This window comes from Daktulosphaira vitifoliae, unplaced genomic scaffold (assembly GCF_025091365.1).
Source record: "Daktulosphaira vitifoliae isolate Bord-2020 unplaced genomic scaffold, ASM2509136v1 Scaffold_4, whole genome shotgun sequence".
In the NCBI taxonomy this organism is placed as follows: domain Eukaryota; kingdom Metazoa; phylum Arthropoda; class Insecta; order Hemiptera; family Phylloxeridae; genus Daktulosphaira; species Daktulosphaira vitifoliae.
The window spans coordinates 28,097,620-28,116,683 of NW_026099575.1; the positions used below are offsets into that span (position 1 = coordinate 28,097,620).

A 19,064-nucleotide genomic window follows, 5' to 3' on the forward strand; every position below is an offset into this window, starting at 1 on the left:
AATAATAATTTTTATCACTAGAGCTAGGAATTATATGGATTTATAAATTTTGTTAATTTATTCTGAACACGCTAACAGTCAGTACAAATTTTTATTAATCGACTTGAAACTTAGTAATGTGTTGTTATCGAGGTTATAGTTTTAGGACGAATAGGGAATTTTATCCTCCCTAAACCAAAAAATATTTCACTATATAATCCTATGACCTACACACACTTAGAATNTATAATCCTATGACCTACACACACTTAGAATCCTTCAAAGTGGCTCAAACAAAATTTATAAATGCATGTCATCCCGAGCCCTGTAAGACTAATATATATAGATATATTAATTACCAATATTTGATCAATCATATACAATATATCGACTGTTTGTTGAGCAATGAATTAAAATAAAAGTTTCGAGAATATTGGAGAAACATCTAGAATCATTTTTCAACATAAATAATTTTCAATTTTAAATACTTTTCTGACCGACAATTATTTTATCACTTTTTACAAATATATCGAACATTCGGAACGATGTTTACAGTAATGTCAAACTTTTTAAATACCATAAGCGTATTTGTGGCGCCGAACAAACGACCGGATAAAATAGTTAAATTCTCAAGAAAAACTAGTCTTCCTTCTAGTTAATCACCTTACCAACTAGTTTAATATAAAAGGACTAGGAAAATTAGCACACCAGCTCATTCTCATTCATCATTCCCCCATACTCTTACTCTTTCATATTAAAGTTAATAATGTATAATTCATGTTACTTTTGTTAACCTTAATTATAAGTCTTACACATTTGTTAAAAAAATTAATTCAAATCATAGAAATAATCTCAGTATGTTTCCCCTCATACCAGTATTTTTATTAACTTAAAATATAGACGTCAACAAGGAACATCATAATTCATCATCTATTTTCGAGTCCATCTGGATATCAAGGTAAGTGTAGTTGTAAGACATGCCCTTTATTTTTGTAATATTAAGAAATGGGAATGAGTGGGTAAGAGGTTGGATTAAGACGATTTGACTGAATCCAACACAATCCGTATAACAACTATAACACCTCCCCTTTTTCTCAACCGTCGCGCTTTTCTTTTTATTACAGATTGTTAGTCGGCCTAAACGTAATTTGATAAAAAATGTTCAGACTCAGTCGATTTGAAGTATCCATAGGTTATTTTCTTGTTTTTAGGTAAAATAATTTGTTGATAGAAAAGGCACTTACGCCAGTTAGCCTGCAAATAATCGATATGCAAGTCAATACAGATATTACATAGATGACTTAATACCAGACTTAGTATAATTATTGTCAAAACAAATAATTTAATTTGATATGTTCAAATAGTCTATTCAAAAATGACGTCTAAAATTTAAATAAATCCACGGAACAATAAATATTAATTCATTTTTATAGGTGCCTCGAATGTGATGCTTTCATATCATCACATTGATGTTTTATAATTTTTTCTAGATAGTTAATTAAACTGTTTATTGTACAATACGGATTTAATATATTTTTGATTGTAGTCAAAAGAATATTTCAATAATAATTTACCGAGAAATCATTTAAATAGTCAGAAATTCTAAAATAACAAAAAGGAGCAGTATATTTTAATTTAATTTTACATTACTTTAGAAATGTGTTGAAATTGAAAAAAAAATTGTTTGAAGTATTATTCATAGGCAATTACTGGAAATTATTTTTCTGTTTTTAATATTGTTTTTATATTTTATTTTATAAAATTATTTAATCAAATAATAGAGCTTTTCATTAATACATTTATTTATTACAACAAAATGAGCATAGGTAGGGTGTTTTTCGAGGTTGTTGACATTTTTTTGCTTGCAAAAACTGGTAAATGTCAAATGAAATTATTACTTCAGTAACAGGGGTCTGCATTGTTTCAATTTTTAAGTCACACTTTTGCTGCGTTTCTTTTGTTTATAGTAGGTATATGTCAGGTTTAACCTTTATACCTAAAGCAACATTTTGAATATTATTTATTGCAATGAGGAGTGTGCACATAACATATTTTTATGCAACTTTTTATAAAGCGAGAGAGTGGAAACGAAAATGTAATAAAGCAAACTTTTTAATAATTTATTCAGTAACTACAACCAAGACATTCCATTTATTTAACAAAATAATAAATTAATATTATTTATTGCTCTTCCTTTTATTAAAAACAGCTGTTACATTAATCTTAAATCTACTTTAGATTTATTGAATAGTAAAGTAAAAAATAAGATAAAAAAAATCTTTATATATAATAATACAACGAATAAATGTCTTGTTGCAAAATGTTTTTTAACTATCTAGATAGTAATGTAATAGTCTAAGTTAATTGTTTATAAATATGTTAATTACATAATAATATATGTAAACTATATTTTTTTAATGTCATGAATATTATTTAGTTACGCTTGGTTTGCTAACATAGTCATTATTACAATCTAAAAGTTACTGAAAATATAAAGTTAAATTATTTAATGAATAATTTATTTCTTAGAATATTATTTTTTTTAATTAAAATCATTATGTTACATTGGTTATTTAAAATATGAATATTGGTATCAAAGAGTAACTAAATGAAGTTTACTTTTGGTAAAACTGAAATGTGATAAAAGTCTTTATCAATATTATACGATGATAAATTGAAATTATTAATAAAAAAATAAATTCAAATTTTCACTATACGTATTAACTTATTCACTATATGTGTTAATCACTTTTGTCAATATTTTATATTCCCTGAATATCGGAATTCCCATCCAAAAAGGTGTCTAAAATTTTTGTAGATTTATTAATTTCAACATTTTTTTTTTTTTTTGATAAAAATACAATAATAAAGATAAAGACAAGAGCGATTTATTAGTGAACACAATGGTTTAAGCACCAAACCAGCCTGGGATTTCAACCCAAGATTTGAAACATTTAAATTGTAATTATACGCTTGTATATAAACATATTTTTACTGTACACAACATTATCCCACCTCTTTCAGACTTCCGGTGTTACATTATTTTCCCTTGTATCAACGTACCAATTTCAACAACGGATGGCTACATAACATTACCATGTGACGGATATATCAGGCTGTAACGCTTTTACGGTACTTGAATTAGCTATTAAAAATTTCAAAGTAAAATAAAAAACCACTGAAGTTACCCTCGAAGTAAAAAAAAGAGTACTAACGACGTTGTTCTGACTAGCATGAAATATAATATTGGTTTCTTACTTAATGTCTCCGCCATATGGTGGCACAAATATGATTTGCAACGTATTTCCAGGGTCCTCGTAAATTCTTTGTAAAGTTTTTCACTGACAACAAAGCTTTACTTCCTGAGCACGCCATTATATAAGTAAACGATTGAAGTTTTGTGTAAACGTTTTTATAAAGTATATCTTGCATGAAACGAAAAAAATATGTACCCTTTTTGACATATGTGCAATATCCACTTAACATTTGTAACACTTTGTAAACATGTATTCTCATTTATTGTTCATCAACAATTTTTGTACCCTAAATTGTAGGTCCGAAAAATTAGTTTTACTTTTTAGTAATAACTTGGATAAAGACATTAAAACATCAGTAACTGCAATAATACTGAAAAATATTTCTTACCGAGAATTTTTCCTTATCAAAAATGCATTTTGTTAGGAAGTTTAAACTTTATGTTATTTTAATGAACAATAACGAGCTTCTTTATTTTATCCATTTGGTATTTTTTCTACTAAAAGCCTAGTAAAATATTACTTTTTTATACTCACATTAAAATCTTTATGCATTCATAATTTATTGTAATATAGATGTCTAGTAAAAAAAAAAAAAAAACCAAGTTAATTTTTAATAGTTAATTTTTTATGATTATAAATTTTTTTACGCCCATTTATAATATCTATGTTGTAAGTGGTGATTTTTTCTTTTAAGAAAACTCCATTAGTATCAAAGATCAAGAATAATCCTTCATGTTTTTATAACGTATATTTTATTTAGTCACTTAATCATTATTTGTTGACCCAAATTTATCCCAAAATCCCTCCCACAATTGGCACATTAATCTCTCTCTCTCTTATTTTTTTAATGTGAAGGGCATTTAGCACGCTACCGAAAATAGTAATGTTAGGAAGGAAATAGTATAGAAAAAAAGGCCGAACGGATTGAAGAAAAAGGCCTAAACTTAGTCCAGAAAATCTTTTTACTCTGTAGTACATTGGAATAATTTATGGAGCACCAAAGGCGGAGTAAACGACTATATAGCAGGCTAATAAAGCAGTCGGCTGGCCTTTGCAAAGCTCTTAATTATAACGAGGCTTCCGATTGGATGTCTACAGGGTTAGCCTGTTAAATATACAGCATGGGACAAAACGAAATGGAAATAAATGTAGCGGATACAGAATTGGAATCTTATTTTTTCTTCAATGTTTGTCACAAAATAATATATATTTTTTAGGAAACACTAATTTATTACAGCATTAGCTACGATAAAGTACTATGTAATGACTGAAATATACAGCTCTATGTATCTTATATTTCTGTATATTAAGTATATGGCAAAAATGAAATATAGTGTCGTATATATAGTAATTTATGTTTAAAAAAAACTGGTGGTACTCAATAATAAAGTTGACATTAAGAGCTTTTAACGTTATAAAACGTTATATACCGAGAGATATACTGTAGAAGTAGATTTCTTAATATCTGTTATTTTTTAAAGCAATTTTCAATAGAATAAAATAAATGTGAACCAGATTGCATCATGAAAATTGTAAAAAAACACTTGTTTCATTTATGAATTGCCAATGCAAAGTTGCTAAACTGTTATATTATTTTGTAACAATGTTGTTAGGTTATTATAAAATTTTAAATATATCAATGAATAATGTATTATTAAATGAAACGTTCTTAAAAAAAAAAATGCTAGCAAATTTTTAAATAAGAATGATGAATTTCGGTACATAATATTTATTTAAGACTCTTAAAAAAGAAAATTCATTTTATTTAAAGTAATTGTTCAGTAATATGAGATTATTTGCCTTTTTAAAGATTTTGTTTATTTAAAATTCACATTAAATCCTACTGTCTAATTAATCTGTATTAAGAAAATTACCTTTGTGCATGGGGTTAACAATGTGACAGCAATATTGATTTAAATATCCCAAAAGCGCTACCTCGAATATTACAATAATTGGTCTGAAATTTCCACGTGAAGTGGTAGATATTTCAATCATGGTAAATAATGTACTCATTGAAATAACATTTAATTATTAATAATATATTTTGTACTTAAAATAATTTACAAATTGTTGTGATTCGAGTTTTAAAATATGTGTTTATATTTTAATACTTTATGATGAATTTGTAATTGTCATAAAAAATAGTAATTAATAATTAAATGAATAAATAAGTAGAAATTAAAATATGTATATTTTTAACACGCTGACATTTTTTTTAAAAGTCGAGTAAAACAGCAAAAAAAATATGAGAATATTCATTATTACAAATAAAGCAGTAACTTCAATAGAGTTCTTGTTAATAAATAAGGCTTATTATCATTCTGGCCTGTATATTACAAGATAATCCTATTCTAGTTATTTATTGACTGTACAGTTTGCGTGCAGAGCAATTTATTAAATGAGCCGTCGGCAAAGACATATTACAAGTTTTTGAGGATAAAAATATCACAACATATAAATAGAATTTCTAGAGATTAGCTCCCACCACATTGGAGATTGAATCAACAAGAACAAAAAATGAAAATTAGATGCGTTTCATTTGTGTGTTAATAAGAACCTCGTCGGATTCGGTGTGTTCTCGTAAATCGCTGTGGAACGACTTGATTCAAATAGTTCTTGTAATGTCTTATGAGGCGAGGAGGCTTTGGATTTTAGTACAATGATTTATAAGGTCGACAGCGGTAGAACGAAACCAGACCCGACTGGAAACAATCGATTCCGTTGGCGGCCGAGTGAATTCTCCGAGAACACGCACGCAACCTCTTGCACGAAATCCACGCGAAGCACGTCCTTGTGCATACAATAATGTATTTAACAGAAAATAATAATATCTGTATGAAATATGCGCCGGGAAAAAAATCATATTCTCCTCCCCCTGACGTATTCGCTGCAGTTTCCACGTCTCCTGTTTTGTAATTAAAAATGAAACGCTCACAATTAATACTCCAAGACCCCCGGGGCCCTACACATAACGCTGTTGTGCACATGTTGTCATGAATGTGCGCCTTCGCAGTAAGGCCAGTTTCGGAGACTGACCCCTGTTAGACCTCGGAACCGGTAACATCTCAATCAGTGTGCTGTCGTTTGGCGGATAGAACACACCGCCATCGCTGTATAATGTCTCTATTGCGGTCCATCGCCGCCGCCCAGGTGCCCTCCCACTTTAAAGTTATTCCTGTTTGCAGTAGCCTGTACGGCCAGATAAAATATTGATATTTGATTTAATGCGGAGTTTTTTTTTACATCCATAAATATTTGCGCGCATTATACATTACTCGAGGTAATTATAAATTAAGGTGTTTATCTTCACTGTGAGTAATAAAATAACTTTAAACTAAAATCATTTTGTGCACTCGACATTTTTTTGTACAATTCCATCAAAGTGTTTTCTATTTTAAGAACACTTAAAATATAACTCAATTTTGTGATTATCTGTATTTATCATATATCAGTAAACCCGTGTATGATATTCAAATTCTGCGATGTTACTATTCTCTATGCATTCTTTTGTATGATCACGCATTTTGAAAAACCTTCGAAGTAGTGGAATATTCTTTAAAACCAGTAAAACCACGTCTGTAAGGCCCACAAATAAATTATATAATATGTATGCCTGTAATATATCATTAAACCCGCGAATAATTTTAAATATATTGTAATCCTATGTGTGCGCAACACTGCAGATTATTATTTCACTAAATAATACAAATAAATTATTTAACATTTTAAATAATCCTTGGTGACTATTTTCGTGGGAACGTTAGATTAATATTTTATCTCATTAGAAATCCAGTAGAGGGCACAACATTTTATTGATAAAATAGTTAACATATTACTTCTATACTATTTAATAATTCTGTGTGGTCTAGTTAAGTCATTGTAATTAGTGCGAATTATAGTTTCGGTTGATTTCTTTGATCAAAATTTCGTTAAAAAAAACTATTACTTTTTATTTTTAATATTATTAGTGCAATGTATAAACTTTATATCTCAGAAAATTGAAAAAATTTTAAGAAGCTTTGTAAAATAACGATTTTTAATACATTGAAAATAATACATCTACATAACTTTATTTTCTGTCGGTACAATTAAGCTAAACCAATTGCAAAATTTTCTGCTTAGCAATTTAACAACTTAGAATTCTATATCGCAAATTACGAGAACTTTAATAATTATATTATATTAATTTATATAGTTTGACAAATTATTTGTCATTGTTATTGGTTGTTATTTTTTGGCTACCTAAAAATATTATTTTTTCATGTGATCTATTTCAGTTTAGTAGTAAATAAAATGTTTTAAAAGTATAATCTAAAAGAAATTTTCTTATTTTAAATTATTAGCATTAAAAACTTCTAGAACTAATAATTTTTAAAGACATACATCACTACAACTATTGAAAGTTTTTATATTATTGCTTTCAATGAAAATGGAATGATAGTTTTTTGTTCAACTTTTACGATTGTTGTTTTTATTGAGCAAACTCAATACATTAATCACTAAAGAATTTATATAAATTGATCGTATCAATAAGATTTGTGTACTTTTTAGATTTAATCCTTTCCAAAATACAATGTTCTGTGATAATATTACTATAATTTTAAAATATTTTATTGTAAAAAATAATAACAATTTATTTTTATTATGATCATTTTTTCCAAATAAGATACTATTGAACAAACATTGACGATTGAAATGTCTTTATTTTGTATTTCTCAGATTTGTTTTAAAAGTAATTGGCTTCCCCATTAATTAGCTAAAAATTATAATAAACATAAGAAGTAATGTAATAATAAAAAAAAGAAAATTATTTCTGTATAAGAATAATCAACATACAAAAAATAGTTCAATAGAAGGTACATAATTAATAAAATCATGTAAAACTATTGTAGAATAAAAATCTATAAAGTTTCATAAGAATTAATGTAAACATGGATATTATTGTAATGAAATGTATTGATAGCTTGTATAATTTTTTTAATAACACGTTATTGAAATAATCAATATTATTCAATGAGAAATAGGTGGTTATTTTGAATATAATACTAAATAGATTATAGGTTGGACATAATTTCTTTTTATAAAATGCGGTAGTATGGAAATAATTATAGTTTTTATTCGTTAATAATATATTTAGAAAAACTATAAATACTTCATACTACATAAAAATATCCTAAAATGATTATGACATTACATTATCAAAAAATAATTTTTTATACGATAAAAATTAATATTTTATAAATAGGTCGAGGTTATCCCTAAATATTATACTTGTATATATAATATAAGGAAATAACTATTTAAAGAGGAAAAATAATATGCGGCACAAAATATTTTGGTAGTACTAAAGGAATTATTATTTAATAAGCTTTCATTCATAATTGAATTTTCGAAAAAAAAAATAATAATTAAATAAGAACATTAAACATTTTAAATATGTTATCATTACAAATATTTATTGGTCATGTAGTAGTTTCAATGTTAGTAATGCCAAAGAAGTCTCTAAAAAACATTAGTTCAGCTAATTACATTGTTTTGTATTAAGTGTACAAATTTACCTCTAAATGGGAATTTTTTTTATTATAATCTCATTGATACTACTATGAAATATTTATTGGGTAATTTATAGACAGTGTTATCATTTCTTCAGTGTATCACCCAAATACATCACATCGAAACATTTTCCGGACAACTTTATTTTATGTCTTGAAAAATTTATAATATTACAGCGAACACAAATCGTTATCATCTTCAATTGGAAATCCCATCTCTGTTGTGGTGTTGTGTTATAAAAACGATTGCCGGTCATAAAAAGCCAATAAAAACCCGACAACTGTCCGATTCGTCTACCGGTTTCCTCTTCTCCTACCCCACGGGAAAAGAAAAGCTTTCAGAAAAGCTAGAAGCCGCTTGTATATTATTAGAAGCATTAAGAGGGGTAAGTAACGTGTAGAATAATGGGCGTATGAAGCGTCATATGAGTCCCAAAGGTGCAGTCTTCTTGGTCTCAATCGTGTTAGGTCCTTGTACATCAAAATATTGGAGAAGAAAGTGATAGACAACCTCTTGATAATATACATCTCTTGGATGATGTCTACATATTTTGGCTAAAATGAAAGTTAGGTTCTAAAAATTGCAACATAAAATAAAATCAATGGCGAACAAGAAACTTATAACGTCTGTTGTTGTTTCTTATTTGTATATATTGCTTCTATTTTTGGTAATGACACTAAGATTTTATTATTTGCTGATGATACAAAAATTTATAGTTAAGTCCGCAATTATGATGATTGTAAATGTTTACAAGCTAATTTTAATTGATTTATTGAATAGATTATGGTAAATTTTCTCCCTTTAAACATTGATAAATGTCATATTATATATTTTGTTCATAATAATAGTTTAATAATTTACAATTATCATATTTCAAGTATTCAATTATAAAAAGTTTCTTCAGTTAAAGACATAGGTATCTATTTTAGTTTTGATTTGACATTTACTTTTCAAATTAATTTTACTATTAATATAGCTTCAAAAATTCTTGATTTTTAAATAGAAACATAGTACAATTTAAAAATAAAAATTACAAAAAATCTTTATGTTGCTTTTTGGTTTGTTCTAACTCATAGTTTGGTTTTTTATTTGGTTTCCTAACTAAATAACCCATCATTCGAAATTTGAGAATGTTCAATATAAATTTTTAAAAATACTAGCTTTTAAGATGAAACTACATGTTTCCAGGAATTTTTTACATTAGTAGCGGATTCAATTGGCGAGTGATTTGATACAAAATGTAAATTACTCGGTTAATTGTGTTTTTGCTTACAAGACTTCGCTTAAGATGCAATCATTAGAATACAGTTAAATAAAGTCATTACCCAGAAGTTTCATTCGAATTATTAATGTAGTGTGAACAAAACCGTATCGTTTTTTTCCACAAGAACAATAATGTTATTATTACCGGGTTTTGGTTTTTTAATGGTTTTAACATGCTGTAATAAGAAACATAAAAATAATTGTTAACACTGTATAATTATTTATATAGTTTGGTAAATAGTCTTGGTAGCGCAAAGAAAATATTAATTGCATTTAAATAAAGTAAGTGTAGATTTAATATGTTAAATAAATACAATATTGAAAAAAAATGTTTGGTTTTTTAGATACATAAATTTATTTATTTATCAGTTATTAATTACTTTTTAATATAATCCCTTATAATTTACAGGAGTGTAAAATTTATCTTTTTAAATGGCAAAATACTTATTTAAATAGCAAAGAAAATGATTTACTTATTATAAAAACTAGTTGATAATAACTTTTGGAATAGTACATTGGAAGTTTATCTTATTTTTAAACCAAGACGGAAAAAGATGCGTAAATAAAACCAATATTTTTTTTTTCAATGTTGTATTTATTTTGAGGGTATTCGAGTGGTTTATGATAAATTGATTACTCAGTATAATAAAATGACGCCTTCAGTCTTTTCATTATGCGATTCCGTTTTAAGTAATTTTTTTAAATTAAATTAAATTTTTTTGAACTCTAATGTCATAAATACTATTTGATCAATTTTGTAAGGTGATGACTAAAAAATACATTTATTTCATATTAATTGAATCACGTACAAAAATTTATATTCAAAAATCAGAATATCCAAATTATTAATTTATTTCAAATTTTAAATTTCACGCGAAAAACAAGCATATAATTTATTATACTAAGAATACAAAAATTATTCAGCTGTATGTAACAATAATTTATGTAGTTTAAAATAAGTATTTCTCTTTATTGACAGTAACTAGCTTTAATATATTATTTTAATCATAGTAACTAAAATTTAATTTTTATTTAATTTTCAGTTACTATATAATTTTAATGAAGATGTTATAAAACGTATTGACATTGCATACTTTTATATATTTTTAGAATTATTATTATAGTAATTATAATAGGGCTTGATGCAAAAATTTTCAGAAAATAATTTTTTGTTAATTATGAGTTGGTTTACAAGAAATTTTCATCTAGATCAATTATTCGCGATTATTTAAATTATAAACTTTTATAAATATCAACTTTTAACGACCAAAAAATATAACATAATTAAAATTTTTTAATTAAACATAACATTAGGAGTCGTAATTTTACATGAATTATTTCAACATTCCAAATTGAAAATCAATTTTTATATGTAAATTCTCGTTTTACTTATTATAATAATCTCAAAAAAGAGGTGATAGAAAAAATTTAATTACAGATTAGAAATAAGTGCAAAAATTAGCTTAGCAAATTATATTTTGGTCTATGATGATTAAAATGTGTTTAATTTTATTATTAAATAAGATATGATTTTTCTGAGTAATTCGGTATAAAAACAAATTCTATAATCCTATTATATGTGGAGATGTTAAATTTAAAATTACATATTTAAAAAAGAAAGTATGTTGGATGAAAGGAGATTTGAATCCATTTTTCAAAGAGTTATACAAATATAAACTCAAAATTATAAAATATAAAATCGAAAATTTTAACACAATTATAACATATTTTCTGCTACGGCAACAATTTTCATATAGATTATAAGTTGTGGGGAAAACATTTTTTTTTTTTTAATTAAATTATAATATATAAGTTATAATTTATGATACATATAAAAGTGTCAGTAAATTTGAAAAATATAAAACTTAATTTGAAAAAGTTCATTTTTTTTGCAAAAGTTGCTATATTGAATCTGCTCCTGAGGGTAGGTAAAGTGTCAGATTTTCAAAAAATTAATATATAATGAAAAAAGAACACCTTAATTTCAATACAACAAAAGTTATTTTGATTCGTTAATTTTTCAAACAGTATGAAAAAAACAGTTTTAAAAATTTCGTAATTTATCAATTTTTATAAATGAAATTTTTTTGAAGAAATTCACTATTTACGTGGCACGATGGAAATTATTTTAATTTTTGAGGCAATGCCTTCGACTAGAAACGATTTGTGATCTTTTGACGTATCATAGAAATAAATGAGTTCGGGGAGAGCTGAGATTCAGTATTAACAAATGCAAAAATTTATCAGAATAACAACGGTTTTACTAATAATATTGTTGCAATAACACCGATATTATAAAACCAAATCAATGATGAATTTTTACTTGACATCGTAATCTTTAAACAATTTATAAACACAAATTAATGCTTGTATAAAAAAAATTGTAAAAACGAAGTTGTTTGTAATTTTTTATTCAATCAAATTATAATGTTAAAAATAGGTTGTCCAATTTAAAAATTTATAAATAAGTATATTTATCCCCGAATGGACGAAAAAAAAAATTATTTAACTACATATAATTTTAGAATTTTTTGTCATGCGTCATGAAGTTTTTTATTATAAGCTTTCGTAAAAATAAGCTCTAAAGAACCAAAAAATATACAGATCCAAAAATAACAGAGGGGGAATATAAAATAAAATATCAGAATTAAATTTTAAAGTTTAAACAATACAACTAATTTGTATGTGTTTAGCGTTGATAATGGTAACATTGTTTCCGAAATACGTATCCGCGACTTTTCATTAATTTTTTTGTGGCTTTGAGTTTAATAATATTTTTAATATTTTTTAGTTTTTTTAAATTAATAATATTTTTAATATAGTTTTAATTTTACTTAATTAATTAGCCACAAGTGATCAATTTTTATTATATAATACAACTAATGTAATAATTAATAAAAATAGCTCAAAGATACAATAAGGAAATATTTATAAAACCAAAAACAATAATTATTAAAATATAAATAGATGAATTTTTCAAATAATATACAATTTTATGTAGGTAGAAATAGATTTAAATATCTTCATTATGCGTTACATATTTATTTCAAATCATAATTTATCGCGAAAAATAAATGCAAAATTTATTGTTTTAGGAAACATATAACTTATTCAGCTGTATGTTACAATAATTTAAGTAGTACTAAAATAAATATTTCTCTTTGTTGACAAAAACAAATTAAATATCATATTTGCTTAAATAAATTGTTTACAGTTTAATAATATTAGTCTCAAAATAATTATATGTTTCTGCTTACAATATATAAAAGTTGTATAATTTTAAATCCACTTCATTAAAATCTTTGAAAAGTTTTACACATTTAGCGAGTTTCAATTTTATTAAATCAAGTAACATGAATTTAATATTAATTTTCTCAATAATTATTATATTATATCAATTTTCTAATTCAAGCTGTTCCAGTATGCTAACTGACGATGAGTTGCCATCTGATAAAGAGTTACAAATAGTTATAAGTACTAGTGCATGGAAAAATTTAAATGAAACTATATATTATTATGATCGTAATGCAAATGAAGAAACTTTCTCAGTATGTTATGTAGAACATTTAGATTTTGATTGGAAATACAAACAAAGTGGTATCATCTTAAATTCACTTTATGTCTGTCTTATTGAACAACTCTATAAAAAGTATTCAAAAGCAGCAAATCACTATAAGAATAATTTAATTAACCACAAAGACAAATTAAATGGATTAAAAAACGTATGGAAAAGTATAATCATATTGAAACCTCTAATAAACCATATGATAAACGCCCTTAAGTTTTTTAATTTAGAAAAAACAGCTGTGCTAGATAATCTTGAAAATCTGAAAAAATCGATTAGTGAATTCAAAATTAACGATGAACTTAGTGAAGCTGAAATAGATGAGAAGTTTGAGCAAATATTAAAGGTAGTAACATTTGAAGATAGTCTTAAGAAACTTAAATATAAACACAATGGTGAATATTATAGAGAACGAATTATCATTGATTTTATTAACTCCTTATGTGGTGTTGATAATGATGATATTGTAGAAGAGGAATTTATAAATCCCTCCCAAGAAAATATTCAGGAAATAATTAATTATAGTATCAAGGTTTTTTATTTCAATTTTGGATTTAGATATAAAATGTTGCATCAGGACTTTCTTGGAGATCTCGACTCTAAATATCATAAAAACGTTCCCTATCCCTATAAGAGATAATAAATTATGTTATTCATGTATTAAGTGTAAATCTTTGTAACTCTAATTATAATTGAATTATTCACTTATATAAATTTATATTTAAATTTATTAATATCAAAAATTTTAGATGAAAATAAAAGTTTTTAAATAATTTCTTTATTAATTTTATGTTCGTTATTCATATAATTTAATTAATTATACTCTTATTTTATTGATAGCAAACAAGTCGTGTAATGAAATCAAATAGGTTTTACCATAAATATGTAAATCAGAGACTTTTTTTTTGGTGACGTATTCTTTCAGCACGTGATTTTAGTATAGTATTTTATTTTACAAAAAAACTGTAATATATTATATTATGTATTTTTATTATATTTTCTCAGAACAGTTTATTTACTTATTTTACTCGATCTAAGCTTATGATAAATTACTGAAAAATATTAAGTTCGTCATTATATTTAATTAACACGCACTTCCAATTATTTATTCTATTAACATGTTATTAATTTTACCAAAGTTGTTTTAACAAATTCATTTACAAAAATATTACGATCATAGAAAAGACGAATAAATATTTTTTTCGGTTTTATTATAATCAATATAACTATTGATTCTAAAAAAAACAAGAAAATACGATGGAGCAACCAGAGGGGTCTCCGGATTCAGACCCCCATGAACACAATAGTATCATAGTATAGAGGTAATTGAAGGATTAATGACTTGCCAAACTATCATTTTGTAAAATCATTTTATTAAAGTTCCTTAATATCGATTTACATACACAATAATATATTTAACATAAAAGTAAATCTTAATACATATAGAGTGATTCCCATAACTTCGCTTCATCTTCTAAAATATAAAAGCTAATTATTATTATTTTTTTATCATTATTTTTTCTTTGTTCACCTGATTTACACGAAAAAATCATATTCTGTTATTATGCCTTATACCCAAAACTTGTATCATTTTTCGATTTTTAAATGGCAATCCCAATTTTTATATGTCATCAGATTTATTCAATTGAATAACAATTTTCGTTTAAAAAATGTCTTTATATTATTTGATTCTTTACGAGTTTACAGCTGTTTAAATTTTAAGAACCATCAGAGAAAAATCATATTTATTTTTAAAAACCACAGTATTATCATATTTTATATCAATAAACGCTATTGATATATAAAAATATAATTAATACTAATGCAACGTGCTTTCCCGCTAGGGTCCTAACAGTTGGCTAAGATGTACCTAAACGAGGCAACGCTGGCCCTATATAATTGATAAAAAGGCAGTTAGCGGTTTTGTGACCAAATAAATATAGACTCTCAACTAACAAACATTTATTTCTATTTAATATTATTTAAATATAACCTGACTGGATCTCTAGAGATGTTGGTGGTATCCTAGTTAGGTGAACGACGGCGGCCAGTGTACACAGCCCGAAATAATAATAGTATTTAATTTAGTGACCACAACAATAATACGCGAGTTAAGTTATCAGATCAATAATGGTAAGTTGCCGCAAGCATGGTAATATGTTGACTGACTTCGTTATGTTTTTAATTAATTTAAGAAAGGTTATACTCATTATTGAGCTGTAGGGTCGTTTGTGCTGATCGGGTACAAGTGTAGTTGTTAATTGTTAATGTTGGTGAATGACGAATAATCTGTCCGTAACACTAATAATAATAATATTAATAAATGTACAACTCTTTAAGTTGCCGTCTATTAAAAATAATTAAGCTTTTTTTCTGTTAAACCGTACAATTTTATTGTCACTTGTTAGATATCAAGTAATATAAAAACATTTTTTAAAAATTTTTTTAACATAAATTTTTTCTTTGTTCACCTGATTTACACGATAAAGTCACATTCTGATATTATACCTTATACCTAAAACTAGAATTAACTTTTGATTTTTATATGGCAACCCCAATTTTTTTGTCATCAGATTTATTCAATTGAAAAACAATATTCTTTGTAATGTTACATAAAGGTACCTCTTTATATTTTTGTGTATTTATATTTTAATTGTTTTGATTGAGTCGAATGCGTGTTGCAACGGCGTTCATCATCTACATAATCATCATATAAGGTGTTGTAATTTGTTTGTGCGGGTGCGAGATAGTCAGCTGTGTACTACTTCGGACCGGTTCATAGACGGCATTTGTGTGTACACTCACCCCATTCCTTTCCTATCTTAAACGTCATTTGCACTGCTGACCACATGTATTTTCACCTAGTGATAATTTTTTTCTCTGTAACTTCCGGCACTGAGTTTAATTAAATTTGTTGACCCATACTTCTAAAAGCTAGTAAGGTGATACTTCTAAAAGCTAGTAAGGTGATACTTCTAAAAGAAGTANTTTCTCTGTAACTTCCGGCACTGAGTTTAATTAAATTTGTTGACCCATACTTCTAAAAGCTAGTAAGGTGATACTTCTAAAAGAAGTGTCACCTTCGGACCGCTGGGTCAAGCGTCGGTTAAGTTGTCGGAAGTTAACCATACTAGGAACTGGTTGTGTTGATTTTAGTCTGAAGCGGTAAATTTTAGTTGTGTGCGTTGCAACTTATTATGTCAATTTATTATATATTTTTCACGTGTATCCGCTACATAATAGTTTTGTAAATTGTTAAGATTTTAGTGGCGTCGACCGAGTGAGCCTCCTGTTCATTAGTCATTCGGGGCTAGTAATGTATATATTTATTTATAATGTTTTAAGCCAAATTTTATGTGTATTTAAGTACACGCTTTACTTAAATACAAATATATTAGAGTGTTTAAGTGTCATAAGCACGTGTGGTGAATTGTTCAATAATAGTATACATTTTTTAGATTCTAATTTTTTTTTTATTTATGCTTTTAAATACCCCATAATATGGGGAATTTGTTCAAAGACCACTTGTCATGTTTATATATTTCTTGTACTCTTATATTCATTTGTTTTTGTTGTAGATTTGCGGTATGCATTATTTATTGATTACATTATATTCGGTAATGTATGTTATTATGACGATGTGGTGACGTAGAGCATATTATTTTAGGGTTTCCCTACGTTTTGTAAGCTAAGTCTAACTGTTTAAAACCAGTCGCTTACTTGGAGCATATACTTGATATGTAAATCAGCTTAACAAAGAATCATTAATAAAAAAAAAAATTGTAAATAATAATAATTAGTTTTAATATTAGAGCATTTGTTTCATGAAGCGTAGTTAAGGAATAACCCTGTATATTTTTAAGTCTGACACCACTCTCTCTTTAATTTATTTAGGTAGATAATCTACTCTACATAAATTGTTATTTTTTAGATCTTAATGAATTATGTACATAAATTATCACTCAATTTTTTGTACTTTAAAAAATATAAAATTACTATAGAAGAATAGTATTTTAATAATTAGTTAAGCAATTCAAGAATTATTCTTGAAGAAAAAAATAAAAATGAAAATGAGATTTAATAGGCCATTTTGTATGAAATTAAAATAATATATATTTCTTCTCTCCCTAATCACCAAAAATATATTTCTGGCTACGTCACTGATTTAATCATCTAAAAATAATTCTACTAAATTTTTCTTGTGTTCAAAATTTGAACATGTCATTATCAAATTAATTAAAATACTTATATTTTAAAGGAGTACTTTTGTAGTTTGTGGCTATTTATAATTCTAATATTTTATAAATTCTCAAAAATTTTTTTTTCGAACTACGCAAAAGAATTTTTCCAACTGTACAAATAAAGTCTTCAACTGCAATTTAAATTATAAGCTGAGTGTATGTATAATGATTTTGCAAAATAATAGTTTGGCAAGTCACGTTTTTATTTTTCTATTTAATTTTAAGAATTTAGTTTACAAAAATATGTAAATTTTTTTGTTAAAACAAATGTAAGTTATAATAAAATCAGAAAAAATATTTATTTGTCTTCTCTCGTCATATATTTTTTAACTTAAGTTGTCAATATGTTATAATAAATGATTATTAACAAATTTTATTAATTCCTTATGTGGTGTTTAAAATGAGAAAATTGTAGATGAGCACTTTATAAATCCCGACCAAGAAAATGTTAATGAAATAATTGATTATGTTTTTTTTATTAAGATATAAAATCTTCGATCAGGAATTTCTTGTAGAATTCGAATCTAATTTGTATAAAATTCCGTACCCTTAAAACTAGGATAAGTCTGATTAAGCCATGACTTGACCTAATATTCAGAATAATAATAATAACATTATTATTAATAATAGTAATATTATTACAAAATTGTTAAACGTATACTATAATAATGGAAGAATTTTATATGAACTAAGTAATAACAATAATAATAATAAGGAAAAAAATCTTAACCAATAATAGATAGCGTTAAAAATTCCTTATCTATTTGAAACCCAATAGATTACCAATGTATCTCAAATCAGTAAGTCTCTCATTTTATCAATTTAAATAATTATTACAATCACCCATAAGTGATTTCTTAAAAATATCATTGAATATTGATTAGTAGTAATCAAACATTTTTTAATGCGCTTTAACTAGTTTAGTTTCTATTATTATCAATAAAATATCTTAGAACGAATACTCAAAAGTTCTATTTTCAATAGACATATTATAGAACCTTTTGATTTTCAAATAGCTAGACAACTAATTAGAACAAACTTGGCAGGACTAATTTAATTATTATTTTTTTTATTCATTAATGTTTAACTGATAGACTAAGATTTCCTAGTTTCACTAGATCATAACAATAAAAAACCAGCAGAGTGGGGTCGCGGCACAGTGGGGAAGTGGCATAGCTGGGTATATTATAGATTTAATCATAAAAA

The 19,064-nt window shown here is 25.6% G+C and overlaps 1 protein-coding gene across 1 annotated transcript in view; it reads left to right on the forward strand.

Moving 5' to 3' along the window:
* The first annotated feature begins 13,329 nt into the window (after positions 1-13,329).
* LOC126903626 (uncharacterized) overlaps positions 13,330-19,064 on the forward strand; it is a 46,781-nt gene continuing 41,046 nt past the window's right edge. Inside the window, exon 1 of the mRNA XM_050681945.1 lies at positions 13,330-13,750. Coding sequence (XP_050537902.1) covers positions 13,406-13,750 — 345 coding nt within the window. The 5' untranslated portion in view covers positions 13,330-13,405. The remainder of the gene's footprint in view (positions 13,751-19,064) is intronic.